At 41.9% G+C, this 27,307-nt stretch overlaps 2 protein-coding genes across 4 annotated transcripts in view; both read left to right on the plus strand.

The window, feature by feature from the left end:
• Window positions 1–21,372, plus strand: part of LOC146608108 (uncharacterized) — a 77,937-nt gene extending 56,565 nt beyond the window's left edge. Inside the window, exons 5-20 of the mRNA XM_085347836.1 lie at window positions 1,028–1,102; window positions 3,554–3,778; window positions 4,921–7,602; window positions 7,806–7,997; window positions 8,091–8,254; window positions 8,851–8,898; window positions 9,564–9,581; window positions 10,008–10,184; window positions 10,299–10,416; window positions 10,581–10,628; window positions 12,379–12,689; window positions 15,263–15,355; window positions 16,012–16,104; window positions 16,738–16,819; window positions 20,436–20,548; window positions 20,645–21,372. Of these exons, the coding sequence (XP_085203962.1) occupies window positions 1,028–1,102; window positions 3,554–3,778; window positions 4,921–7,602; window positions 7,806–7,997; window positions 8,091–8,254; window positions 8,851–8,898; window positions 9,564–9,581; window positions 10,008–10,184; window positions 10,299–10,416; window positions 10,581–10,628; window positions 12,379–12,689; window positions 15,263–15,355; window positions 16,012–16,104; window positions 16,738–16,819; window positions 20,436–20,548; window positions 20,645–20,854 (4,649 nt within the window). The 3' untranslated portion in view covers window positions 20,855–21,372. The remainder of the gene's footprint in view (window positions 1–1,027; window positions 1,103–3,553; window positions 3,779–4,920; window positions 7,603–7,805; window positions 7,998–8,090; window positions 8,255–8,850; window positions 8,899–9,563; window positions 9,582–10,007; window positions 10,185–10,298; window positions 10,417–10,580; window positions 10,629–12,378; window positions 12,690–15,262; window positions 15,356–16,011; window positions 16,105–16,737; window positions 16,820–20,435; window positions 20,549–20,644) is intronic.
• Window positions 21,373–25,542: 4,170 nt separating this feature from the next.
• The window catches only part of unc80 (unc-80 homolog (C. elegans)), a 68,025-nt gene continuing 66,260 nt past the window's right edge, over window positions 25,543–27,307 (plus strand). For 2 of the 3 annotated variants that reach the window (XM_085347537.1, XM_085347538.1), the window contains exons 1-3: window positions 25,558–25,649; window positions 25,949–25,997; window positions 26,350–26,506. In XM_085347537.1, the coding sequence (XP_085203663.1) occupies window positions 25,558–25,649; window positions 25,949–25,997; window positions 26,350–26,506 (298 nt within the window). Of the gene's footprint in view, window positions 25,650–25,948; window positions 25,998–26,349; window positions 26,507–27,307 lie in introns of all 3 variants that reach the window. The other variant, XM_085347539.1, reaches the window with a different exon arrangement.

Below are 27,307 nucleotides of genomic sequence, written 5' to 3' on the forward strand. Positions count from 1 at the left end.
CAAGTTGTCTGTTATATGTAGACACAATACAACTGGTTCATTCCTTGAGTGTTTTATACTTGAATGATTCACAGGTCAGTGTAAGTGGCTAGCAAACAAAAACATTCCTCTTAAAATGGTCAGGTACAACGGCTGGACTGAAAATGCCAATGTCCAACTAATCACTTGAAAGTCCTTCAGAAAACCTGGAGAACTATTGTTCAAGAGCCCTTTAAAAATAAAAATTAAGTCTGGCTCCATTCGAGCAAAATATAAAGAAACAAGGGGTGGCTTTAAGACTTTTGCAAAGCACTATACATTGTTTAAAGTCTATTCTCAACCAAATTAGTTGCCTGCAAAAAAAAAAAAAGACAACATTAAACAGACAGCATTACATCTACATGGAAACAGCATCAAGATCCACTTCTCTGCGGTCCAGCGCCTGCATGATATAAGGGTTCCAGCAATGTTTGCTGCCAATAAACAATTAAATTGTTTACTAAAAGCATTCATAAAAAGTTGAGCTGAATAAATAAATACCAAGAAAACTGAATGAATAAACCCTTAAAACAGACAGAGAAAAACTAGGCAAGAAATAAGCTTGTAATTTAGATAATGCAGTGCTACAACACCATGTTAGAATTTAAATGAGAACCAATGATATTTGTGCCACCGTCTAACAGGTACATTTGGAAAGTTTATGATGTGTTGATCTTGGGTGTATTCTGCCTTATAAAGCTTAATAAAATGTTTTTAAAAAAAAGAGTTTCTCTGCATCATTTGGGTAAGTTAGTGAGTCTGTTTGCATTTATCCTCAACGGGCAGCAAACAAAAGGCCCAACTTATTAAATCTCAGAGAAAGCGTCCAGTCTTGTGCTGAGCACTTACCATTCATGAAGCACACACAACCTGCCAAGCTCTGAATTCAAAGGGAGACCTTACAAAGAGATAAGGTCAGCAGAGTGAATCGTCTTCATTTCCTTCCTCCCATCCATGTCTTGTCTTCCCGGTGTGTGTGTGTGTCTCTCTCTCTCTCTCTCCTTCGCAGTGGATGACTCAGCCAATTTGCCTCCCTCCCCTCCCCCCTCTCCATCCGCTGAGCAGATTGGGCCCGTGGCACAAGGTACACCTATACACACTTAAAGCCAATCCAGGCTATCCAGGTTGACGGTGTGAATGGCTGTGAGAGTGGCACAAAAGTCTCTAAAAGACACCCAAGCACACTTGTCCCTAGGATTTAAAGATGGGGCACCCTCTTCCTCCTCTCTCTCTTTCCTTTTCCCCCTACCGTTTAATTTCACGGTGCTCTGTCTGCATGCCAGCTGATCGTCATATCACCTTTAAGGAGTTTGGAGCATGCATAGCATGCCGCCCTGTCCTGTCCACACTCCTGCATTGGTTTAAAACACATAACAGTTAGTTGAGTCGTGAACCCTGCACACAAGGACTAGGCAACACAAACACTCTTCCTCCATTCAGGCAATGGTACATTACCAGCCACTGGAGTCCTTCATTTCATTAGTCTGCTTTCCACCCCTCAGCATCTCCTCTGTTGTTCCCTATCTCACTCTGTGTATTGATTTTTTCCAAGTCTGACTTTCAGCTATTTAACATATCTGCGTGTTTCTTCTTGACATGTGGCATGCAATTACAAAAGTGTAGCGTTGTATAGTCTCACTGCATGGTTTAGGGTTAGTTTCTTTACTCAGTGTCTGAAATTTAGATCTGTGGGATAATGAGATATGCTCATAGACCGTATTAAAAAGATTGAAATAGCTACTTTGACAGCTGGTTTGTGAAGTAATGCTTTTTTTTCAGTCATTGCCATCTTAGCTTTTTGAAACCTGAGGTGGGAGAGAATGAATCTGACTCTGAGGTCGCGCGCTTAATCATACACTGATTTCGTGTAATGTTGACTTTAAATGGCTTTTCTACTCAATAAGAATTGAAGCTAGTACACTCTTCAGGAAAATGTCTGTTGGGGTTGTAAAAGACGTGACAAATAAGGTTGTTATTGTTCCATCTGCTAGACGAGTCGCCCCGTTCTGGCCAACAGGTTTAAAGTTATACTATCTAAACTTTGTACCGCTAGATCTCAGTAAATTGTAGATTGCAATCAAGGATTGATATAGGACAAACATGTTTTAGTCATCAAAGACAGATAAAAAATATTAAAATTAGACTGTACCCCATAACCGACGAGGCTGGTCGATATGTTTCTGCTTCTGTGTGTGTAAGAAGTGCAATGTTGTACACACTATATTTTAAGATACTTGAATAATATCAACACTTAGCAATAAATAAGGAAAAAGAAGGAAATCTAATACAGTCAATTAACAATCAGTTTAATATTTTGTAGTCACCTCAAAAGCTTTGGGCACTATTCACCTGTAGTAAGTGCTCTCACACGGCAAAAGCAACTCCGGACCAGATCGCCCGATGGTGTAGGCAGTTAGGCCACTGTTTACCTCAGCTGTCAATGCTGGGTGAGAGGCATCGTGCTTTATTTACTTAGAAGGAGGCTGTAAAACTTTGTGAAAGGAGGTCAATACAGGTCAGTGAATCAAGGAAGCTCATTTCTCTCCAATGACAGTGATACTGAGGTCAGTTATTGAGGCTATCCTGAAATTTTATGTTAGTGAGTGCTGCTGTTAGCCTCACTTAGCTGCTATTAGCCTCTGTTACCTGCTGTTAGTGAAACTTTCTTTGAAGTGAATGTAACATTGTTGGACTCAGACATTTAGTGAATAAACTCTCATACCATGTAAGAACCTAATCAAACTGTTAATCAGAAGTAAAGTGTGAGTTTTATTAGCCTATAACCAGCTGTTGTTATTTTTAGCCAGCTCATTGTCAGTTATGGGCAAATATATAAACCGTTCTTCCTAGCAACTGCATTCAAGATGGCAGGGTGACATGGCAGCTTCCACAAACCAGCACCCACTCATATGTACTTTTAATAGCTTAATAATAACTTATCTATGTATATTTATAAGTACAATATCCCTTTTTTTATATTAAATAACCTCAAAATACAAATACCGACTTAACTTTAAGGCACTTTTCCGACACAGAGGCTATGCCCATCTTTTACGTACAGTCTATGAATAAAAAGACAGATGGCTTAGAGCAGGGGTCCCAGTCCACGAGGGCCGGTGTCCCTGCAGGTTTTAGATCTCACCCTGGGTCAACACACCTGAATCACACGATTAGTTCATTACCAGGCCTCTGGAGAACTTCAAGACATGTTGAGGAGGTCATTTATCCATTTAAATCAGCTGTGCTGGATCAAGGACACATCTAAAACCTGCAGGGACACCGGCCCTCGTGGACTGGGATTGGGGACCCCTGTTATATACTGTTATATACTATTGTAGTAAGATGCTGTAACCGCTTCTACATCTAGTATGCAAACCATTAAATATTATGTATTTAATTATAAAGACCAAGCTAGAAGTCTTGTCGATTGCATCCCATGCATCTCCATCAGAGCTGAAAGTATCTTGTAAACTATGTAATCCCAGTTTTGTCATCCTCCATGTCTCATCTATGCGTCTTCCTTCCCCGCCCAAAGATGATAAAGTAGAGGTTGTCAGTCAACAGCAGGATGAGAAGGAGGAGGCTCCAGAGGAGCTCAACAGTCACCAAGAGGATGTGACATATGAGCAGCCAAGAGATTTGCTCTTAGAACAAACAAATTATTTAACAGAGCCCCAGGCTTTGGGCTTCCAGCAAGCCCAAACCCCTGAGGCCCTCAATGGAGGAAGTCATCAAGGTGATCACAACCCATCACAAAAAGGTGTGTGTGGTTTTCTGTGTGTGCATACAGTTTGTGTGAGGGTACAGCGTGAGTGTACGTCTGCCCGTAACCTATTTTGCATGCTCCTCTTGTGTTCTGTAGCGGGTTCAAAAACTCTTAATGAACTGTAATGCAACTGAGGCTTTGCTGCCAGCCTTCCTGCAGCTTTGTTGCTCTGAAATCCTTAAGCTTCCGCTTCAATACCTGAAGTTGCAAAATGACGTGGCAGCATTTTGAGTTTGTGCTTTTTCATCCAAAACATTACCATTTGCTTTCCATCGGAGCGACATCAGAACGCCCGATCAACCACATTACAGTCAATCCATTTCTGCACCTTTGTATTGCCAGCTACATTGCAAATGCAAATATCATTGTCTAAACTGTAAAGCCTTGTAGATGTAATTGTTGCTAGAATTATCGCTCTTTATATTTTTTATGTGGGTTTTGCTGGAATAATTGTGTGTGAAGCAGCTGTTTCTGAGAGTACCCACATGTATGGGTGCCTCACAAATCAGTCCTGAATGTATTTTGAGTCTGTTGTATCACTGCTTTCAGTTTCACTGTTGTTTTCATTTCATCCCAGAGCAAAAGTTAATTTCCTATTGTTGCTAAAAACACACTTAGGATAATAAGATTCACCCTCATTGCTCATCACTATTGTGAAACTTAATAAAGATTATATTGCAAATATTAGTTTTATAATTTGTGCACTGTAACAATTCATTCATATCCACAGTATGCCAATGTTTGCAGTAGAAATTGCAGTAACACCATTTATACATCAAATAAAAGTAACTTATTTTGATCACCATGTTGATGACCATATTTTATAAATCCTCCTGTATTGCAATAGGAATTCAGTGTGTTCGGGTATCATTTTCTTCTTGTCATCTAACATCATGCAACTCATTCCTTCATTCCAGTTCTGCACGCTATATTAGGTGCTGTGATCCCCCCTCTGTGCTGTTGTGGCCTGCCACAAAATACACTGTGCTGTGTGTATTGCTTGATGGAGAGCTACTGTATCTATGTGCAGACGGCGCCGGCTTGACTGTATTGGCTAGCTTTTGTGGATGCTGCAAGCAAAGCTTTTAGCTAACATGACCCGACACAAAGTTGTACAGTATCCTTCAAACTCGCAGCCCAGCCAGAAGAGAGAGTCAGTAAACCATCTTGTGAGTCCACTATGAAGGAAGATGAACCATCCGCTCCTGAGAAACAAAGAGCAAAGGCAGAAGGAGAAGAACCTGCCTCGACTGGCCCTCCCCTTCTTTCTGATAGAGAGAAACCTCTCCCCTGCACTTCCTCAACAGAGCAGGGTAATCAAGACAGAGAGGGTGGGAAGGAAGAGGTCACTGACAGAAGATTACTTTCAGAGTCTAAAGAAAAAGAAGCAAAAGAAGTTGTTGTGACAGAGGCCTCATCAGAACTTATGGCAGAAGAAAAAGAAGAAGCAGGAATTATCTTACCAAGTGAGTCAGGGTCAAATATGAATGAAAGCAAAGAAAAAACTGATGTTTTTGAGGCGGTTAATAAGGAGGACCAGCATGGTGCAAATGACTGTAGATTGCATGACACACCACTGCTCACTGATATTCAAAAAACAGACCTTTCGCAAGAAACTCTGACGTCAAGTCCAGAACTTGACAGATCGGATGTTTTTGTAGAACACGTGTCAGGATCAAAAACCTACTTTGACACATCCATGGAGGGTCGAGAAGAAGAGTTGCCACAAACCCAGAGCTATTATGAGCTCAGCACAACGGCAAAGACAAAATTAAGTGGAGATGATGAAAACATTGTGCAGAATATGGAGAAACAACAAAAGCAAAATGTCAACACATCTTCTGGTAAACTGGGACTGGAACAAAGAAGTCTTTCCTTGAACATTACTGTTGGGTCTTCAGCCGGACAGACGGTGAAGGAAGAGAAATCAAGGATCTTCATGGGAAGCTTGTATCCAATCAGTGGAAGCTATGATGAATCAGAGGTTTATCCGTCAACTCCATCTGTGGTGAGCCATCCACCTACATTTCCACCAGCTGTCTCCATTACCCCAACTAACACTGAAACACCTGAAAATATCCCCACCGTGGCAGATGAGCCCTTACCTTATGATAAGCACACAGATAGTTCTAAACAATCAGGAAGCCTCTCTGAGATGTTGGACCTGGCTGGTGCCCTACCTCGTCCATCCCTGGAGAGGATGGAGGTTGACTACATGAGAAGAAAGTCAGTGCCCGCCAATGTATCTGCCCTTGTGGGAAGTTCTTTAGCCAAGCTTGCCTTGACAGATCAAGCCCCAAGTGTTTTCTCACAAGAAAACCAGCTGGAGGAGGTGGGCTACTGTGTCTTCAGTGAGTATTCAGGGCCCATGCCTTCTCCCGCTGATGTACCCAGTCCCGGGGATTCTCCACACCAGCGTTTCCCTTCTGTAGAGGGGGAAGTAGAGGAGGATCTAGGGGATTTGAAAGCAAAAGATGTTTCAAAAGGAATACAACAACAAGATTACAAAGAGGTTACCCCTGTGATCTCTCAAATACCAGTGGTAGAAAAGAAAGGCTCACCAGTAAAGTCTAACCTGATCCTTGAAAAAGCTGTAACCAGTGGAATAAAACCGGATCGGCTAAGAATCCCAATGACTACTTCAAAAGACAGACTGAGTGAATTTCGTTTGGAAACTGGGTTGCCAGGGAACATAAAGATTCAAGCTATCCCTGAGGTAGATGTTGAAAAAGACCCATCAAGAGAAGCTTCACCTATCCCACCAGACAGTTCGTTCACTTTCGCGCCTACAGAAACTGGAACCAAGGTTCCTCCAACTCCAACAACCCCCAAGTCCCCAGATGACACATCATCAGAAACCCAAACTGCAGGAGAGAAAGCACAGAAAGATGACCCATCAGAGCTAAAAGCATCTGAAAACGTTGATAATAAACAGTCAGAGTTAGACAAAGAAAATCTGAAGCCTGAGCAGAAAGAATCTGAAGAAAGAAGTGATGAACCAGAAATGCCAAACAAAGACTTGGCTTCAGGATTATCTCAGTCTTTAGAAGAGAGCACAGACAAAGCTAAGACAATCCAAAGTGGGCAACAGACCTCAAACACTGCTCAGGATTTAATTACTACAAAGCACACAGATGAGAAAAATGACCAAAACCAGCAGCAAAAAAGCAGTCTGGTGAAAGGCTCACCGAAGCTCCAAATATCTTCTCCGATCATCATTATCCCTCAAGCACAAATAGATGAAGAAGCAGAGGAGGAAGATGATATTGAGATTGCAGAGGAGCCTCAAGAGATAATGGAAGAAGCCCAAGAGCCGGATGAAACAAGGAAGAGTCAAACTGAAGAAGCTGGGAAGGAAGAGCAAAAGACAGAACAAGTGAGACTGATGGTGGATGACCAGATGTTGGAAGAAGATCCAAAGTCTGGAGCAGAAGAATGGAGTCACAGCGCCCAAAACAGTGACGAACCTGCAACAGACAGTTCGCACTTGTCTCCCTGCTCTGACCACGAGCTGACACAGCAAACAGAGGAAGGAGGCAGAGAAGACATGGAGGCAGATAAAATAGAAGAGGACTTAGACACAGATAAGGTGAAAGGGAAGACAGACGAGTACGAAGGGGTGAAGAAAGAGGAAACAAAGGAGGAAAAGGAAGGAATGGAAGATCATAAAATGATAGAAGAAGAGGATGGAAAGAAGGTGAGGAAGGTGGAGGAGGAGACCTCGGATGTTCTTAGCCAGACCAATCAAGCACCTAACGATGAAACCACCATGGACGTGTCCATCCTAGATACAGACAGTGGCTGGATGGATTCACAAGGTACCCAGAGTAAACCTGTTAATAAATCACTTGTTTAAAAAAAGATTAAAAGCCTTTAAATGTTTATTTAGTTTAATAATTTTGGTTTAAAAACTTGCTAGCACCAGAAAACTTGTTTGGAAATGTGTCTTTTGTGCTAAGCTAGCTCCTAGCTAGCAAGGAGCGTGGAGAATTAGCCCTCTGTTGATCCTTCTCCACTGCAGATGATGACAAAAGTATTATGACTGAGCAAATCGAAGCCCTTCCTCAGCCCCAGAGCTCGACCAATAAGCCTGTGGTGGTGGACAGACCCGCTAAACGGGGCCCCGGCAGATCAAGGGCCACCACTGAGTCTAAAGTATCCCGCAAAGTACTGAGCCACCATCCACCAAGAGAGGAGATAAAGAAGAAAAAAGGTTCCAATTCTGTATTTACGCCTGAAATTTATAATCCTTGTCATCTAACCGAGGTATGCATGTCGGTATAACCTTGTCTCTCCTCTCTGCTAGTAGGCATCAGGAGGGCTGACCAGAGTAAGGTGTCAGCCCTCCAAAGTCATTCCCCGTCTCGAAAGGGTGTAGCCAAAGCGGCGGCCAGACATCCTAGGCCTGCTCTGCTTCACGGCTCTGCTAGACGCAAGGCCACAGGTGAACACTTTTCACCCGGAGTCAGTGCCGTGGATAGAGAGAGAGCAACACCCAAATAATTAAAGCATTTTTTCAAATGTAAATCAGTTTTGGATATGTGGCGTTTGATGTCTTTGCTCTCTCTCCATTGATGGCTCATTGAGGAATCAAGCAAGGTGCAGTGTAGCTGGCAAACATCATGTGCTGCTGATTTATTTTTTAAAGTTCTGTCATGTCTGGTCTGCTTTGGGTTTCTTTTTCAGTTTTATTTTTCTAAAAGCTTTAAACATGCTTTGTTTTTTCTCATTTTGTCAAACATGGAGTATTTGTTCCCGCTCTGCTTCAAATTCATGCTTTTATTTTTTTCTGCTCAGTGATGATGTTATTCATTGTGACTGGTATTGAATAACTCTGGTTTAACACTTGTGTGCGTGTGTATGTCTCCTGAAAATGGCTGCATGTTTGAAGGTTGTGTGTTCTGTCAACAAGCGAAGTGAGGGTGACGTGAAATGTCGTGATACGTGTACAGAAGGTGCTTCTGTAATATGAATGTGCTCATATGTCCACTTTTTCACCTTGTATTCAGCAAATGTGCATTTGTGTGTGTCACACTGATGAACATGTTTGCTTCACAGGTGTGGAGCACCATCAGCCCCTCAGTGTGGCCCACCAGTCCAGGGAGAGGACCACTGTAAGTATAACAAGTCAACGTTTATTATTTTTTGTCTTTCAATTGAAATCCTCACAAAGTTAAGGTTATTCCAAGAGTGTTTTCATCATCTCTCAGTAATATTGATCCCTAAAAGACCGCTTTCTTCTTATTGGCTACCCCTCACCTGGATTCCCGTGTGATTCCCATGTGTGCCTTTTTATTTTGGGGTTACTGCCTTCCTATAAGCTCAAATGGCTGGCTATTCTCCTCTGACCTCTAACATCAACAAGGCATCTTTACCCACTTGCTGGATATTTTCTTTTTTCAGACCATTCTCTGTAAACACTACTGATGGTTGCTTGGAAAATTAGATCGAATCAGCAACCATGCCTCATTTAGAGTCACTTAAATCACTTTTCATCCCCATTCTGATGCCCAGTTTGAGCTTCAGCAGCTTGATCATATCTACAGACCTAAATGCACTGAGTTGCTCCAATGTAATTTGCTGCTTTTGCATTAACAAACAGTTGAAAAGTTCTATCTAACAAAGTGGCTGGTGAGTGCATTTTCTGTACGACTTTAGGCCATGGCGTCTTCATATTTTCTGTTTTGTTTTTGGGCTTTCTTCTCTTTTTTTGCATGTCTGCTTTTCTCTCTCTCCATAATCATTTTGTCTTGCATGCTTGCTTCTGTCCTTGTGTCAGTCTCGACAGAGAAAATCTGTGAGTATAGACATCAAAAGTGCAAAATTATTTTACATTTTACCATTAAAAACACACTTATGATGTGCAGCAACGAGCGACGCAGCTCATTCAAACGATTTCAGCCAAATTCTGTTTCTTGTTCCTTTCATTTCATTCCTAAAGATTATTAAACCAAACAGAAATAATAATAATCCAATGTTCATGTGGTTCATTTGGCATATTTATAAAGACAACAATGTTCTTAGATATGTTCGGTTAGATCAAAACACACACGTACACAAACAGACTGTTTGTGTATGAGCCACAAATAAACACATTGCATTTTTACTCCATCCTGTCTCAACTTTTCATTTCTCCATCTGCTTGTCATGCCTGTTTTCCATCCTGAACATCTTCCACCTACCCTGCATGCCTTTCCTCCCTGTTGTCATGGTCACGGTCAAGAGCCCCACGAGGGCGGTTGTATTAAAGATGGCAGTGCAGCGTCGGGGGTTTGATCGCGAGCCCCCCCGGCCCAGCTCTGCCTGTAGCCTTAAACGGAGCCCCCTCGTACAGGCGGAGCTCTGCGAGGCCCGTCCCTCCTCCGCGTGCTCACGCCCATCACCTCTGTCTAAGAAATGGGTGGAGAAGGTAAAGTGAGGGTGGGGGATAAAAGCAAGGGTTGAGGGGTGGCTGTGACCAGCATGTGCATGCCTCAGCCTGCATCTCAACTCTGCTGTGTGTCTGTTAATCCAGGAGAGAGCGTACCGGAGCCCCGAGAAGAAGTCATCCCTCCCCAGGCCGGCCAAGTCTCTGACACGCCACATCCCGGCTGCTGAACAGGAGGACAACAGCACCCCCTCCAGGCCAACCTGTAAGAATCTCCACGGTCCAAAACCTTCAGATTGTTTGCTTCCCAGATTAATTGCTTCTTTACTCACCAGATTATTTGTATTATACTTTAACTCCCAACACCTTCCACTTCCCACCTGCTGTTTTACCCCTGATTTTCCCTTTTTATTCCCTTCTTCTGTAAAGCGTTCCGAACAGCGGACACCAGGTCTGGAAGAGCCCCTAGTATGGCAGGTAGAACACCTAGTAGATCCTTTTAGACCTTTCACACCATCTTCATCGACATCTGTTTATTAGTTTATACAGTTTATTTATGCTTGTTTGCTTTAATAACTATAAGATAAGGACTTATATTTTCCATAGAAGAGAGCATCATCCCTTCATCCCTGCAGTAATACAGAGAAAACCCCAACGATCAGATGAACCCCTATGAGAAAGGTTTTGGCAACAGTGGGAAGGAAAACTCTCTTTTAACAGGAAGAAACCTCAGGCAGAGCTTGGCTCAGGGAGGGACAGTAATCTGCACAAAAGTTTAGGGTCACTTGATTTTGAAAGAAAAGCATATTTGTTTTTGTGTAACAAACATGAACTGGATTGGAAATGTTGCAAATGGCAACAGATATCTCTGTTTCTTTCTCAGTGGCCAGCCTTGTTTACCTCATGCAAGTTTAATGGGGCTGGATCATCAGAAAACTCTCACCCAAATGGTTAAAATGCGATGGATCTGGCCTTTTGGGTGTCCGGAAAGAGGTTTTCATTCAGCAGTGTGTACTACCCTTTTCATAAACAAGCACAATTCAGCTGTTCTGGGTATCATTTAATCAAACCGCTCAACCAGCTGAAAACTTGTCAGGTCTGTGGATGCACTTGTCTTATTGCCTGGTTTTGTACCAGGATCTCCTCTTTCTCCTCCTCTGGTACAAAGCCATCTTGCCCTGTTCCGAGAAGGGTCGAAGATGTCCCCCTTTATGTGAGACTTGACTTCTCGTCCACATGCATCGAGACAGTGTCCCATATTTTGAGTAGCTCTACTGTACCAAAAAAGTAAATAGATTTTATTTTATTTATTTATTTCCCCAAGAAATTCAAAGAGGGTAATCACACAGAACAGCAGCTGAAGTAATGTTTGATACAGGTGATCCTTAAGACCAGAAAAACTGCTTGTAAGAAGGTAAATTTAGTATGTTTGTGCCTTCCACAATGGACCGCTGGAACATGAGACTGATCGATTGACCTCATATGTTAGCACAACACTTTGCAGGTCTGTGCAAAAGTCTTGAGCCACCCCTCATTTCTTTATATTTTACTTCCAAGGTGCCAGACTTTTTTGTAATTCTTTTAAAGTGCTCTTGAGCAATAGTCCTCCAGGCTTTCCTAAGCTCTTGGACATTAGACACGCTTTTTATTTTTTCAAACGATGACATCACAATGGTGCCATAAAGATGTGCAAAACCACACACTGCATGAATGTATCCAAAAATCTCAGGTTTTTACAGCTTATAGAAGCCAATTTTAGTGCTTCAAGGTCATAGTTCAAAGGTCAGGGTGATACAAATTGGGAAAAAGCTTTAGTTTCCATTGGAAACAGGTATTTATAAAGCGTGTCTAAATAGGCTTTATCCACCCTGCAGTTATCTTATCAGAAAAGCAGGTGTGGATCACAGCAACAGGTGTGTTCCTTGTTCTCATGTAGGATAAAATCTTATTGGTTCTTCCCCGGTAACGCAGCAACAAGCCACCAGTAGCTAAATGAATTCAGCTGCCTGTGTTTGTGCTTTCAGGCTCCTGGGCAAACACTTGTGTGTGATCTTGGCTGTTTGCTTAGGTGGAAACTGAGCAGGTCTTTTTCAGTGCTGTGTTTCTCCTCCATCATCATCATCATAAGAAGCAGATGAAGGATCACTCCTTTCTATCCAATAGTTTGAAGGTTTTCTTTTCATTCCTCCTCCTTCGTCTTCTCATTACTGCCCTCTCTTCTCTTAAGGTACAGACTCGGCGCGTTCCCGATCAGTCCACAGTGGCGCCTCCACCCCAGGCTCCTCCGCCGTCACACCCGGCACGCCCCCTAGCTACTCCTGCCGCACGCCCGGCTCGCGCACCCCGGGCAGCCACACGCCCAAGTCCTTCAGCGTCCTCCAGGAGAAGAAGGTGGCAGTGATCCGAACCCCACCCAAATCTCCATCCTCTGTCCAGCGGCAGCTGAAGGTCATCAATCAGCCTCTGCCTGACCTGAAGAATGTGAAGTCCAAGATCGGCTCCACCTCCAACATTAAGCATCAGCCGAAGGGCGGACAGGTAACAAGCAGCCCTGAGACACAGAGTGACTTTTGTCTTTGCAGCACACAGAAATACAGGAAAACATCTGCAGGTAGAAAAAGCACAGATTTCCATAGATTAATGATTTCTGTCCTTATAAGTATTATGTGTGTACATAATTCTGCCACATGGGGGCAGTAAAGTACACATTTTAAAATAAAATAGGCTGCACAAGACTTTAAACTGCAAACCAATCACGATTTCACAGCTGTTTTTAACTTGAATTATTGTCCGTTCTTTGTATTATTTCCCTCAGTCAAAACATTTGACTATTTTTAAGAGATTTTTTAAATCCATCCTTTTGTCTATTATCATGACTCAGTATTACTGGATGCTCTGTGAGTATCAGAGTTTAGAAAAATCTTAAACAGCTCCTGCAAACCAGTAAAAAAAAATAGGCAGCTTTAAAAGGATGGGTTTTTATCTCCTTTTTCTCTCTAGAGATGTCATAAAATGCTCAAATAGTCTCCTCATGCTCTGCGTTTGCTCTCGCTCACTGTCTGGTGTGCCTCTAACCCACCGTCTGTGTGTCTGCCTCCCTCCGACTGTCCTCTGCCCTCTCCCTGTCCACCGTCATCTCCATCAGTCTGGATGAATCGTCATCAGCTGCATCCTTTCCCCTCTTCCTCCGTCTTCCTCCTCTTTCTTTCCCAACAATTTTCTCCCCGGTGACCTTCAGCTCTCCCAAAGTTTTTTTGTTTTGTTTTTGTAACATAAAGCCTTCCTCCTAAGAAAACACCGCCTCCAAGGAGCAGCCAGCCTGCAAAAGCATTTGCCCCTGAGGGAGCTGCTTTCGTCACTGTGCAGGATTTTCCCTTCCAGCTCTGGGTATTAATAATTTCAAGCGTGCAGAATTACCTATGGAGGAGTCACATCAAGGTCACAGCATAAAAATATATCATCTCTCTTCCTTTTATCCACCCTTGACTTTCAGAAAAAGATGTCTTTTAGGAACCTACGAGATAAAAATTTTAGAGGATCTCAAGGTGGCCAAGCTGTTAGAATAACTGAGAGATGTTCCTTTGCAATGACGTACCTCACACGTAAAATAACACATGGACTGCATGCAGATAGGAGACAGAAACCATCTCCTTGTTAATCTTTGGGGTGTAACTGATCATTTTAATGTCCCCACAGTGCTGTGTTGGTGAGGTCATTAACCCTGTGATATATGGAGGTGGAGTCGATTCACTGCCAGCTCTCCTTACTTCTTTGGGGAGAAAACTGACAGAGGGACAGAAATTTTTAATGAGGCTCGGTGACGCACGGCTTAGCGGAGCGGCACAGGAGCGCAGACAGATATATAGACCAGAAACATTAGAGGACCATTTTCTATCTTTTCATATTAGCTTCTGCTCACAGAGAAGCTTTTCTTCCACACAAAATCACTCTATTTAGACTGAAGTCTACAGGAGCTAGAATGACTCTTGGGTCAGTGTTAAGTGGCTCATTCCTCTGAAAATGGTCCGGTACAAGGACTGGACTCAAAACTAAAGAAACACTTTAAGAGACCTGAAAACAGTAAATGTGGTATTTCTGTTTTCAGTATTGTGATTTTCCGAGTTTACATAATTAGTTCATGTTTTTAAAATAAACCAAACAGGGCCGTCATTGAGTTCAGTTCATTCGCTCTGTCATTGGTCGACCTTGCAGAAAGGCTGAAACCTCTGAGCTGAAACAGCCACAGAAGGAATGAGAAAGATAACCTCTAAACACAGCACATGTTGTTATACGTGGGAATAAATCAACATCAGAGCTGTCGGAAGAATCCAGGTCAGTTCAGTGGAGACAGTCCCCCTTTTTATTACTTTATATTATTTTTGCTGTACAAGCAAAACTACTGTTTGCTGGGTTTTTACTAATGCAGGGGAAAAATACGTTTTCTTGTTTTCTATTTGCAGATTTGATCCTCATCATATTTATAACATCTTGATCTTTTTATTGAGCATCAGTCTGAGCATCTCTCAGGAAAGAAACTCAATCTTTCAGTTTTTCTTACTCACAGTGAGGCTTAACTTGACCAGTGAGATTATTTCTGCCTCCAGGTCAGCTCTGAGAATAACACAAATTTGTCCTCTGTAAAAGATTCTTGGAAGGTCATTTCTTGGGCGTGACTGCAGTCTCAGTTACAACATAAGAGTCGAGCAGTTTGTAGCACCACTGTTTGGGGTTCTTGCACCTTTTTTATCCTGGTCATTATAGACTGTATATAAAAGGCCGACTCTGAAACTGAAGCCAGACTGCATTCCTTCTAATGACCAGCAGGGGACGATTAGAAGGAAGTCAGATTGTAAAGAAACCTAGAAGACTATTGTCTATTATAAGTCTATAGTGACAAAGGGACAAAGCGAGAGACACTAAAGTGGGAATTAAACATTCGTATCACTGCTATTCTCAGAGCTGTATACACCACCACGAAGAAAAGCATTGTTAGTTCTAATGATGCACGCAAACAGACCCCGACCCCTCACTGCGCACTTATCTAAATGAGGCACATACAGTGTTTTCTTTTTCTTTTTTATTATTATCATAATTATCCAATTTTATTTTAGGTTCACATTTTACACGAGAAGCTGGACTTCAGTCATATTCAGCCAAAGTGTGGCTCCAAGGATAATCTGAAGCACTCGCCCAAAGGAGGCAATGTATGTACGCCTTTCTCTCTCTCTTTTTTCTCTCTTTCTCTTATTTCTCTTTCTCTTTTTTCTCAGCTGGGGCTGTCGTGGCACTCTGTCATGCTACTATTATGTGTTCACGCGTCTGTCATCTGTCCGTCTGCCAATACGTTGTTTCGGACAAGCAAAAGAGAAGGGGTTTATTTCCAAAGGTGTAGCACGCCTATGTTACTTTTTTTCAGTTAGCACTGTTTACTGTTTAGTGTATAACAGGAAAGTTAGCATAGACTGGAAACTGGGGTGGAGGTGGGTTGCAAAGCAGCTTGCAGAGCTAGCTGTTGGTAGATTTGATTTTTCTTTAATTTTTAAAAATTGTGGATGTTGCACACTGGGAAGTAAACTCTTTCGTGCGCTTCACGTTTGAGACTTGGTGCTAAACAGGGCCTTGATTTCTGCATAGGCTTCAGCCCATTTCATGCAGTCTGAATTCAAGCGCACTCGAGTTAAAGTGGGCATCGACAGACTGATGTAAACCTGGGACGCCTCTACAGGATTATTTTAAGCAGGGAAGTAGGAAGGGTTTTTTTTTATTAAGCCCCTCGACTCCACGGCTGTGTGAGAGACCCTGTGTGTTCTGTCTGTTTGGGTTTTTTTTTTAAAGAAAAAAGTCAACCTGTCATCCACAGGTCATGATTCCAAGCGTTAAGCTGGACTTTAGCCACGTTAAGTCTAAATGTGGCTCCCTGGACAAAATCCAGCACGCGGCAGGCGGGGGAAACGTGAGTGACTTAGCAGAAAATCATCTCATCCAAGATCTGTCGTTCTTGATAACACTTCACATTAAGATGTGTGTGTGAGCCGTCCTCGTGGAGTGTGTTCGTCTTCATTAGCTGTATTTTGTGTCTCAGAAACAAAAACATTTACAATTGTATAATCTTTGTGCATTCACCTGGGCCACAACATACAGCATGTCTGCATAGTGCATATATTTCATAACATAAACCACTTCCCTCTGCAGCCTGCAAGGCTGTCAGTTTCTCTTGTTTACAATGCTCGCACTAATTCACATCACCCATGGACAATAAAGTTTAATTGAAGCACCTGCTCCCCGTAGCGTCACACAGTAGCGCCCGTGTTCTGTGTTTGTTTGATGTCTGCACCGTCACTGCTTGCGTTCATGTTAACCTCCCCTCCAGGGATCTGACATCAGCCTCTCTGTGGCTTTTCTGTGGACTGCGGTTGATTGACTCACACCGCCTTTGTCTAGAGATTCATGTCATCTCACCACATTCATTTTCTCTCTTTTTGAAACCTGTCGCTTTCATTTCATTGCATTTCATGCCTGTTATTTGTGTTTTATTCACATTCAAAGCAATTAAAGGTGAATTTGTGCAATGTGCCACTGCTCGCAGATCCAAATCCAGACCAAGAAGATCGACCTGAGCCATGTCACCGCTAAATGTGGCTCCTTTTCCAACATCCACCACAGACCAGGTACTGTACAGCCACAGCTGGCCTTTTAGAAAAACTTAGAGAATTACATTATTGTACAATGTGTTTAAGGGCCTTTTCTTAAAGGAATTCTGAGACTAGTTGTCATTACCACATCTTTAATTGTCCTTGTTGAAAGAAGTTACTCGTACTATAAACTTTTAAAAACATTGGTGATATATATTCTTCATGTATATCTCACTGTAATCCACGAAATCTCCAGTTGAGCAAAAAATCCTTAGGCCCCCAATGGTTCTTATCTATATCTCAGACAATGACCATCATCATGTTGCCTAGCAACCACCTACCAACTACAGTTGGCACGATACCACTTTTTTATGTCCGATACCGATACCAATATCATAAATTTGGATATTGGCCGATACCGATATGAATCCGATATAGTGTGTTTTTAATCAATAAAACTGTTTTTTAATATCTTGCTGCATTTTGTATAAGTTCAAACTCAAGTTTAAAAAAATAAAACACTAAAGCTATTCTGTTATACCTGTATGGAAAAAATACACTGCACCCAAAATATTTCCTAGTTCAGCAATACTGATCAATCTAATAAACTTAAACCTACTCCATCCTCCCTATTCTGGTATTTTAAAGAGTAAGCAACCTAACTAATAGGGTTGCAAACTCCCAGCACAAAAAAAAAAAAGGGAACCATCCCCCACCCTCCACCTCATGATGCTTAATCGACGTAATCAACTTTAATTTGATGCAGTGTGAAAAAAAACGCACCGAAATAAATTATTTTTCAAGAATAATTAAATAGATTCAACATCTTTCTTCAACAGAACTGCAGACTGCACAGATGGTACCTTCCCAAAGGAAAAAGTACTATAGCTTACTAGTGTATATTAGACTTAACAGTTACTTTATACAATAATGGACTTCTATACATTTTACATCATATTAAAACTTTGGGTGTAAGATTCAGATAATTAATTATTAAAAGCTCGACATTTTAAATGAGAATAAGAAAGAAAAGTATGTCTTTGTGCCCCCTTTTCCCCGTTAATGCCCTATCGGCCCCCCTGGCTAAACTTTGCTAGATCCGCCCCTGCACAGTTACCAGCGTCAGCTACATAGAAAAAGATCCTGGTGTAGAAAGTAATATTAAATAAATTATAACAACAGCTTATCAAGCTTAAACGTGCTGCTGTTGTTCAGCCGCTGGTTTCCTCTTTCTGGCACGAAGTGGGCCAAAAACAAACAAGAGAGACGGAGTCACGACAGAAAAGCCGATCAGCTGATCATTAAGCAGTTTCACGATTGAAGTAGCAGCAAGAAGAGGCAGTCGCTCCATATATCAGTTGTTAAGCTTAATGCTGGAATGCTTTATAAACATTCAGAGATGAACTTACACACTTGCTTTACTTCTCTCGGGGATCACTTCCTCAGAGATGAAATGCCGGTTTGGTAGCAAAGCTACAAATATTCAACCAGACCACGGACAGGTCTCGCATGCCATAGCCGCTCTATCACGCGATCACTGCTCCGACGTGCTAAGGTTATGGGCCGAGTTATGCCATGTCGCAAGTTTTGTGAAGTGCTTTTTTGATATTTAATGGATCGGATTACATTTTTTTATTTCTCTCCAATATCCGATCCAGTAATTTAGGTCAGTATCGGACCGATACCGATACCTAATATCGGATCGGTCCATCTCTACTACCAACGAGTTAAAATGGCCCATTTGCAGCATTTATGCACCTATGACTCCTTATAAAAGCTTCGTATCATTTTAATTTGGTGGCAAAAACATCTAATTTATATCCACAGCAGTTGAATTATGCATGCAACTTATGATGTCTAAATGCTGCTTTGCAACTATCTAACAACACACTAAAATCACAGACCAAACAATACTCCAGCATGCATTTAACTAGTATATATGATGTATGGAAAAAAGGAAGGCAACCTACTTGTACAAAGTATGTAAGGCTCTCTTCTTAAAGGAATGCTAAGACTAGTTGCTATTAGCTGATTTTGATTTGTCCTTATGGATATAAATGATTTTTGTGCCATTTAGAGCGTAACAAATGCTGTGTTTTATAGTAAATGTTGGATCATTAAAACCTTCCAGTATTGATATATGTTCCAATTCTCTTTATGTATATCCACTGTAATCCATGAAACCTCCAGCTGAGCAAACAAACCCGGTCCCTGATTGTTCTTATCTATAGCACATCATCACATTGCCTAGCAACCTCCGACCAGCAAGCTAAAATGGCCCATTTGTAGTATGCAACTAAAACGCCTTATAAAAGCATTGTATCATTTTAATTTCAGGACTGTGCGCTCTCATATATATCCACAGGAGTTGGATTATGCATGGTATATACTAATGTCTTTGTTGCCTAACAACCACCAAGCAACAAACTAAAATCCCAAACAATGCTGTAACATTTTTAAAAAAGGGCAACCAGCAAAGTACTCCATAACTAAATTTGATGAGACATTGACAACTCGTCGAGTACATCAGATCTGGATGCTAATTTCTTTTGTGCTTTTATTTTCTTGATTTAGGAAATTTGAAGTCTTAAGAATCAAATGTTGTTGTCAATTCTGTGGGGAGTTGTAGAGAAATACCGATGGAGTTTGTTGTCCAACTGATGTAGAACAAAGCACCAGGATTAGAGTTTCTTCTATTTTGGTAGTTTTTCACTGAAACGCTACAAATGTTTGTGCAGCACACATACTCCTCCACAAATAGCCGGTTTCTGGGCTGACTGAAGGTGGTTGGAAGGTTTTATCATGTTGCCCAATCCTATTAGGAACTTAATGTGAAGACGCTGCTTGATTCCACACAACTATCAGCTGTGCTGCTGCTCTGCTACATGTGCTGCAGGCAGCCCGGATGGAGTCAGAGCTGCTCTGCTGGACAAACTGTGACGATTTCTAAATGATCCCAAACGTCTTTTACCACATTACACAATTATAAGACCATTTAAGCCACTGTCACACAGCATGAAAGTTTAAATTTTTCTCTTTTAGCAGTTGGAGAATGCAGTTGGTCACCATCCATTTTATAATAGAGGCAGATCCACATATTGTTATTTTATATTACATGCTTGTCTTTAACTTACAGTGCAACACAGTTCAGTGGCTGTGGGTTGCACAAAAGGAGTCAGAAATTCCACGTAGATCAACATAAAGATGTCAAACTGTTTGTCTTTTTTTTTTTTTAAAACAAGGCCCAATAACACCAGTGAGCGAAAGTCTGTTCTGGTCAAATTAGTTTTGATTTAGTAAAAGCATATGTATTTCCTTTAATCTTAGCAATAATCTGATTGATATTTCTTAATTTCATCTGTCATCTGTCCACTTACAGCTTCAGTTTTGCCCCCATAATGTCACCATTTCAATGATATTTACAAGAAAGTGTCAAAGCAGGAAATTGAATATTGCATCCAGTCTTACATGGTACTATATAAACTGTATAAATCAGGTCAAAGCTGGCACTTGTGCCTTTTTCAGGCTGTGCAGTGTGCAGACTGAGATTTTTTTTGCCCTGAGCATTGCCTAGGAGAAGTGATGTCCTGCAGGCGAGCGATTCCTCGTGGGTTTAACACTTCTCTTCTCCTCCTTGCTGTCCTGTTCCCAGGGGGAGGACATGTGCGTATCGACAATGTGAAGCTGGACTTCAAAGAGAAGGCCCACGCCAAGGTCAACTCTCTGGAGAACACCAGCCACACTCCTGGAGGCGGGAACATAATGGTAAAAGGAAGCCTCTTTTTATACCAAATGTCACTGTCAGTTCACGTTAAAGAGGAAAAAGAGCGCTGACCTAAACCGTCTTCCCCTGCTCACCAGATCGAGAGCCACAAGCTGAATTTCCGGGATTCGGCCAAAGCTCGGGTGGACCACGGTGCGGAAATCATCGTCACCCACTCCCCTGGCATCGAGACGGGAGGCACCTCTCCTCGCCTGTCTTCCTCCGGCAGCATCAACCTCCTGGAGTCGCCCCAGCTCTCCACGCTGGCCCAGGATGTCACCGCTGCCCTGGCCAAGCAGGGCTTATGAGCCAGCTGCCTCTGCTTAGGAAAAATACAAATCCACACCATCACCCCTCCTTTTCCCATCGTTCCCATCACAAGCTTCCAGTGTTTAACCTAACCCCCACAGTTGTAGCTGGTTGACCGTCTCATCCAATCAACGATCCCTCCGGCCCTTCCAAGCGGGATTTAAAAAAACTGAATTCTTCATAAATCTTCATCGACACTCCCCGTCTGTCGGTCTGCTTTTTATCCTCTCATTCACTCAAACGTGGACTTTTCTGTTTTAGATAAGCTGAATGCCAAGGTTCAAGTGGTTCAAGAAGGTGGTTTTACGATTGTACAGGATTTTTCTTTGGTCCTTTTTCTGTTCATCTTTACTTCTTTTTCTTTGGTGCGTTGAAAAACACCAACACATTCCCACTCGCACGGGGCTAAAAATTTCAAGTTGGACCGTGACGTCCATTCAGAATTTATACGGTACTGAATGCAAGATATAGCTACTAGACAGTAGGTGCTAGTCTTAAAGATAAGCGAGAGACTTAACTGACCTGCAAAAGAATGGCTGATGAGCATGTCTGCAAAAAAACAACATAAAAAAGAAAAGTGTGTGACATGAACTTTTCTTTGTTGCGTTTGTTGGATTTCCTGAATTGTGCTGAATTGTTGGACAAACTTGTGTTCTCTTGTTTTCTTTTTATATATAAATATATAAAAAATATATGTCACTGTAGTTGGAAGTATTTACAGTTTTGTACGTTCCCTGTGGCTGCTCTGGCTTATTAGCATTTAAATGTGGATAACCATTGCAGCTCTGTCGAGTCGGGCGCTAAAAGGCTAGCTTTCCAATAGATTTTTGTGTTTTAGTTTCTTCTCTCGTCAGCCGTCGGGCTGCGCCGCCCCTTCCACCCTCTCTTCTTTTTATTTTCTGGTTTTACATTAGCGCTGTGGTTTTTATTAGGCTACAACAATGCTGTTATGCTGGCATGGCAAATAAATGATAAATAAATTAGATCTATTTGGAGCGATCTTCGACTTTTCTGTGTGGGTGTAAAATGGCCCGGGTGCATTCTAGCACACGGGCCCCTGTGACCTTGCTCCTTTTGCAAAGACTGGGTTGTGTAGTGTATTTGAGTGGGTAAAAGCCCCGAATTTTGTTTTAAAAAGTGTTAAGTGTGAAGCTTTATATGAAAACATTCCATTTGAAAGAAGTTTTTGAACGTTTGCAGAGATAAAGAAGGTAAAGAATGGGAATAATACCCCACAAACCTGCAGCTTTTAGAAGTTTTTTTTTAAAAAGAATAAAAAAATGTTCTAGCATATTCTCTGCTCACCATTATGAGACCCCCCCCCCCCCCCCCCGCACCTCCCCTCCTGATGTCACCTACCCTTCCAGTGTTTTTCTGTGCTCCCCCTCTTTGCCTGTGTATGTGTATTTAAAAAAAAAAGATTTAAAAAAATTGTAGATGTGTGCACACTTTCCGGTGTTTGAGACGTACTGATGACAAAATGCTCCTACAGGATGATGGCAACAACAAAAATAAAGAAATAAAAGAAATAAAAAAACTGGTTCATTCGAGTCTTGTGGATCAATTCTTTGAAAATACTCGTCTTTTTGTGAAAAACACGTCAACCTGCATGTGTGGCGTGCCTGTTTGGTTATCATCAGCACGTGTTTTGAAGGCTAAACAAAAATGTCATTATTATTCATTAAACAGGAGGCATTGCTGGCTTTACTGTAGTCATTTGAAGTTTGTATATTTGACAGACAAACGCTTTAAAACCTGTTATAATTTTCTATAGTTCTGCATAAAGTTGGTAATGGCGGGTAAAACATAAGGCATGGGGGCCAGAATCGACCCAACAAACATCGGCCCTGTGGACAGCTTTGGGAAATGTGAAGGAGAGGATAAACTTTGGAATTTTGACTATATTTTCACAGATTTTGTAGCTTTTCTTTCTGTTTAAACACCTCCACAGTTGTTCATACTGTGCCAAAGAACAACAAAGTAATTAAGTGATAGATAAACAATTAAATAACAGCAACCTTTCCCTTTTTTCATTACTACACACATTTTTTTTTTAACTTAATGAGTTTGTTAGTTTGGCAAAACAGTGATTTAAAAACAGACATTTTTCGTGAATTAACAAAAACATTCAGTTTTATTATTACATGAATTTTTTCTGTAATTTTAAACATTAATATGTTTTAGTTTATGCTCAACGAAGCGCGATGACATATTTCTTTAGCTTACTAGAGAAGCATTTCTTTTCTGGGCTCTAATGAAAGTTATAGTGGGATAAATGCAATTTTTGCAGACTTGCTTCTGTACACCACTGCAGCTTTTAATTCAAGAGGGTTAACAAAAATGTATGTATGAGTTAAGAATTGCAGTCATTTTTGTACACTATCCCATTTGCAGAAGCTCTAAATCAATTAGACAATTGACTGACAGGCAGTTTGATGGCCAGATTAGGCCTGTTCCCTTCTTCCATGACAAATGAAGCAGATAAAATATCTGAAGTTGATTCCAGTCCAATTTCATAGCTTCTTACTTAAAGCGTGGAAGTACTGACCTTACTTTGAGTTTGATTCCATAAAAAGTGACAAAAACATTAGTGTCCGCTGTTCACTGCGTGGGAAGAAAACTTCTTTTTACAGCGAAAAAAACCCTTAACTTCTGAGCAAGCACTGAGTGCACTACGACATAATGGGAAATTCACAGAGACACTCGCGGATTCTTCCACTGACCGCCGCGGCACACCTGCACCAGGGCAAACCTCCGCCTGCTATACAGGTGAAAGTAGAGCAACAGGATCGCTGAGTCTTTAATTTTATTTTATTTTTCTGCTGTGTTTCACTTGCATTTATTTGAAAGACTGAGTGAAAACACAAAAAATATTTTATTTTATGTGCTGGAATGTGCAGAAAATAGGTTTAAATGTTAAACAAATTTCTTCCAGTCAGAGAATGTTGCATATAATTAAATTTTTGCTTGATGCATAAAGTTAAAAGATTAAAACTAGTAAAACGAGTTTTAAAGAGACTTTTCCATTTGATTACATTTTGTATGTATGTATGCAGAGAAAGTAGAATTGAGCTGAAAGATCTTTTGCTTTATCACCTGTTCAGGTTGTAAATCATGTTTTTAAAAAGTAATTAAGTAACTAAGTAATTAATTACTTTTGAAAATAATTAATCATTAAAGTAACACGATTATTTTTGGGGGGAAGTAATCAGTAAGTAACTTGACCAACACTGGTTATGGGTATGTATGACTGCCAGTGGAACTACTGTAGATCACTGGTGTTTACTGGTGATGTCTCTGCTGACAGAAGGAGCAGGATGAATTATGAAGTGTGTGGGGCTATCCTCTGCTCAGATTAGCCGAATGCTGCACAACTGATTGACCCAAAGCATCCTGTTTGAGTAACCCAAGAGTTTCTGCAAAGATAGAGATTTTTTTAGTGGCCAAGTCAGTCACCTGAGGACTTAATATAAAAATGGCTGTGATTCCTGAACAGTTAAAAATATATATATATTTGTTAAACCCCTTGAACAAAACCAGGACCAAATCAGTGTCTTTCTCCTGCAAATTATAAACTTCAATACCTAGATGGTGACTAAACTCCAGTTTTCAGAGTAGCATGACCCAGACAGCCCTTCTTGCTGTTGCTAAGCGAGAAGAGGTGCTTATCTTGAATAACTGCTATTAAATAGCGCAATTTATTTAAACGTGGATGGCTGTTCCTGACCACCAACCTAACAGGATTGGCTGGTGGTCACCTTGGCCAATTAGATAAATGCTTCTGAGGAATGTGCAGGGAGGGTCATCCCATAGTAAGAGGTCTCACTTACGCTACTCTGAGAACTGAGGTTACGCAAGTAACCTAAAGTTTTTCTTCCCTACATGGTTATTGTTCCTTTAATTGATCCTTTTCTGTCTTTTGTAAAGTTTGTAAACCCTGCTGGGTTTTAATGTTTATGGTTTTAGTGTTTGCAGCGTGAGGCACTGTTCAGATGCTGTGACTGTCCATCTGCTGAGAACAGTTCTGGTCGTTCTTTTTCTTCTTTTACAAGGAAACACCGCATTCAAACAGCACTGCCATGTTAAAACACGGTGCATTGTTCTGGATTTCGTCAACATGTTAGATCCCTGTTCCATGGCCTTATGAGGATATTATTGCGCGGCATGGCCTCTTTAAACAGTGCGAATGTTTCGGGAAGTGACACCTGATTTGATTTTGCTGTGTTTTTATGACTCACAGCTTGGGCTATTATTAAACAACCTGTTGATATTTAAAGGGGTGGATGCACCACGCGGATGCAGCGGTTTCAGTCGCTCCATGTGTTGATTGCGGGGAATCAGAGGAGGAGGAAAAGGCAGAGGGGGAGAACATCTGGCCCAGCTGCACACTGCGTCTTTAAAGCCCCGCTGCTGCTGCTGCTGCTGATAAATTAGCTCTCCGATCAGCTGTCGCTGTCCAGGGAGGGAGGTGCTGATTTCGGAGCGCTCCTTCTTCCTCTCTCCTCCTCCTCCTCCTCCTCTCTCTCTCTATCTCTCCTTTGCCGCCGACCGACCGATCGACACTTGCAGCCATTTTACGCAGGACTAACCCAATCATGTCGTGAAGAGGGAGGGAAAAGCTCGCTGGTCACCTGGGCAGAGCCAGCAGCCGCGCGTCCCGGTGATCGCACACAGGCAGGCGGCCACGCAGGGTCCGGCCAAAATGGTGAAGAGGAAAAGCCTGGATGAAAACGAACCGGAGTGCGGGAAGGGAATACCGTTCCCGATCCAGACCTTCCTGTGGAGGCAGACCAGGTTGGTGACATTGATAACAGGTGTTTGCCGTTGGTGAAAACGAGGCAGGGCTGACGGGGGTTTGTCACCGCGTCACACGTCAACATTATTTGATGAAGTGATTGAGAAACCCCGCCAGTGAGTGTCTGCTCACTGATTTGTGTTAAATGGAGGAAGATGGGGCTGTGGGTACAGATTGTATGATGTCACACCTGTAAAAAAAAGTGGGCCACATAGACAAAATGGGGTGATTTACTAGCCTATAACCTACATTTGTCCTTTTTTTAATCTCTCACAAGCACTCTGTTGATGTCTTTCAGTGCTTTTCTGCGGCCAAAGTTGGGAAAACAGTATGAGGCATCCTGTGTGGTAAGTCATTTCATAATACCATGTGCACGATGAGGGGAAATAATCGCTTCCCTTCCCAGTAATCTGTTTTTACCTTAATGCACCTGCAAATCAAGTGAGCTCTTGATTTTGCATTTAGCAAATTAGTTTTGCCCCCGTGCTTCCTCCCATTACCCTCGAGCTAGACTCATATCCATAATGACGCTTCTCCAGATCCCTTTGGATCCAAACAGAGCTTCCACTGTCTCTCCCACAGGCTTTTGCTCGCTCGGGGCCATGTGGGACATTTAGATAGTCAAAGAAAGAGGCTTAAGTTGCCCGCCTGATGTCTCTCTTCTCCTCTTTTTTCTCTCTCCTTTGGCTGCGTCCCCAGTCCTTTGAGCGAGTGCTGGTGGAGAACAAGCTCCACGGGCTGTCGCCGGCCCTGTCAGAGGCCATCCAGAGCATCTCCCGCTGGGAGCTGGTCCAGGCGGCGCTGCCTCACGTACTCCACTGCACCTCCATCCTGCTGTCTAACAGGAACAAGCTTGGTGAGGACGCTTTAGTCCAATCGAGCTGACAGCTTCATCCAGGTCATACCCAATCGCCAAAACACAAATCTGATTCTCCTTTTAGCTTCTTTCAGAGATCATCGCTTAAAAGGACAGAAAGGCAAATGATAGAATTAATATTTATGAGATTAAAATGGCCTGCACACAACAGGAGAGAAAAGCATCAAATCCTTCCATGTGACTTCCATGTGTCAGACATGAAACATGAATGAGCCACTGTTTGCATTATTATTGAGCAGGATTTGACACTTTCTTTAAGTAGGAGGTGGCAGGCTTTGAACTAAGCTGTTATACGCCTTCAAGTGAAAATCACTGTTGCCACACAGTAAGAGGGTCCTTCATTCAATCCAGGTCAGATCCCTCCTGTTGTGCGGCTTGTTGTCCTTGAGGGTTTCTCCTTTGGGAGCTCAGGTTTCATGCAAGAACATGCTAGATTGGTTCTCCTGTCACTCCACCTTTGACCAAAGCACTGGCTAAGTCCCTGTCAATGCTCTCGCTGCAGTATTTTGGATCAACTGAAGGCTTTTCAGAGAGTTTTTAGGACAGCTTGATAATAAGGAATTACTGTATTCCAGTCTAGAAGTAATGAAATGCATGAACTAGTTTTTTAGCATCACTCTGAGAAAGGGCATTTCTAATTGTAGAGAAATTGCACAAATAGAAGAAAGCAGTCCAACATATTTGTTTAATATGTGAAGTTAAGGACGTATCCTGGTCAAAAAGGACTCAAAGATTCCTCGCTGTGTTATTGGAGGCCTAAGTAGTGCCATCTGGAGTAAG

The sequence above is a fragment of the Diplotaxodon limnothrissa genome, linkage group LG23 (assembly GCF_057381915.1).
Source record: "Diplotaxodon limnothrissa isolate DT_005_m linkage group LG23, D_limnothrissa_male_GT1.1, whole genome shotgun sequence".
Classification (NCBI taxonomy): domain Eukaryota; kingdom Metazoa; phylum Chordata; class Actinopteri; order Cichliformes; family Cichlidae; genus Diplotaxodon; species Diplotaxodon limnothrissa.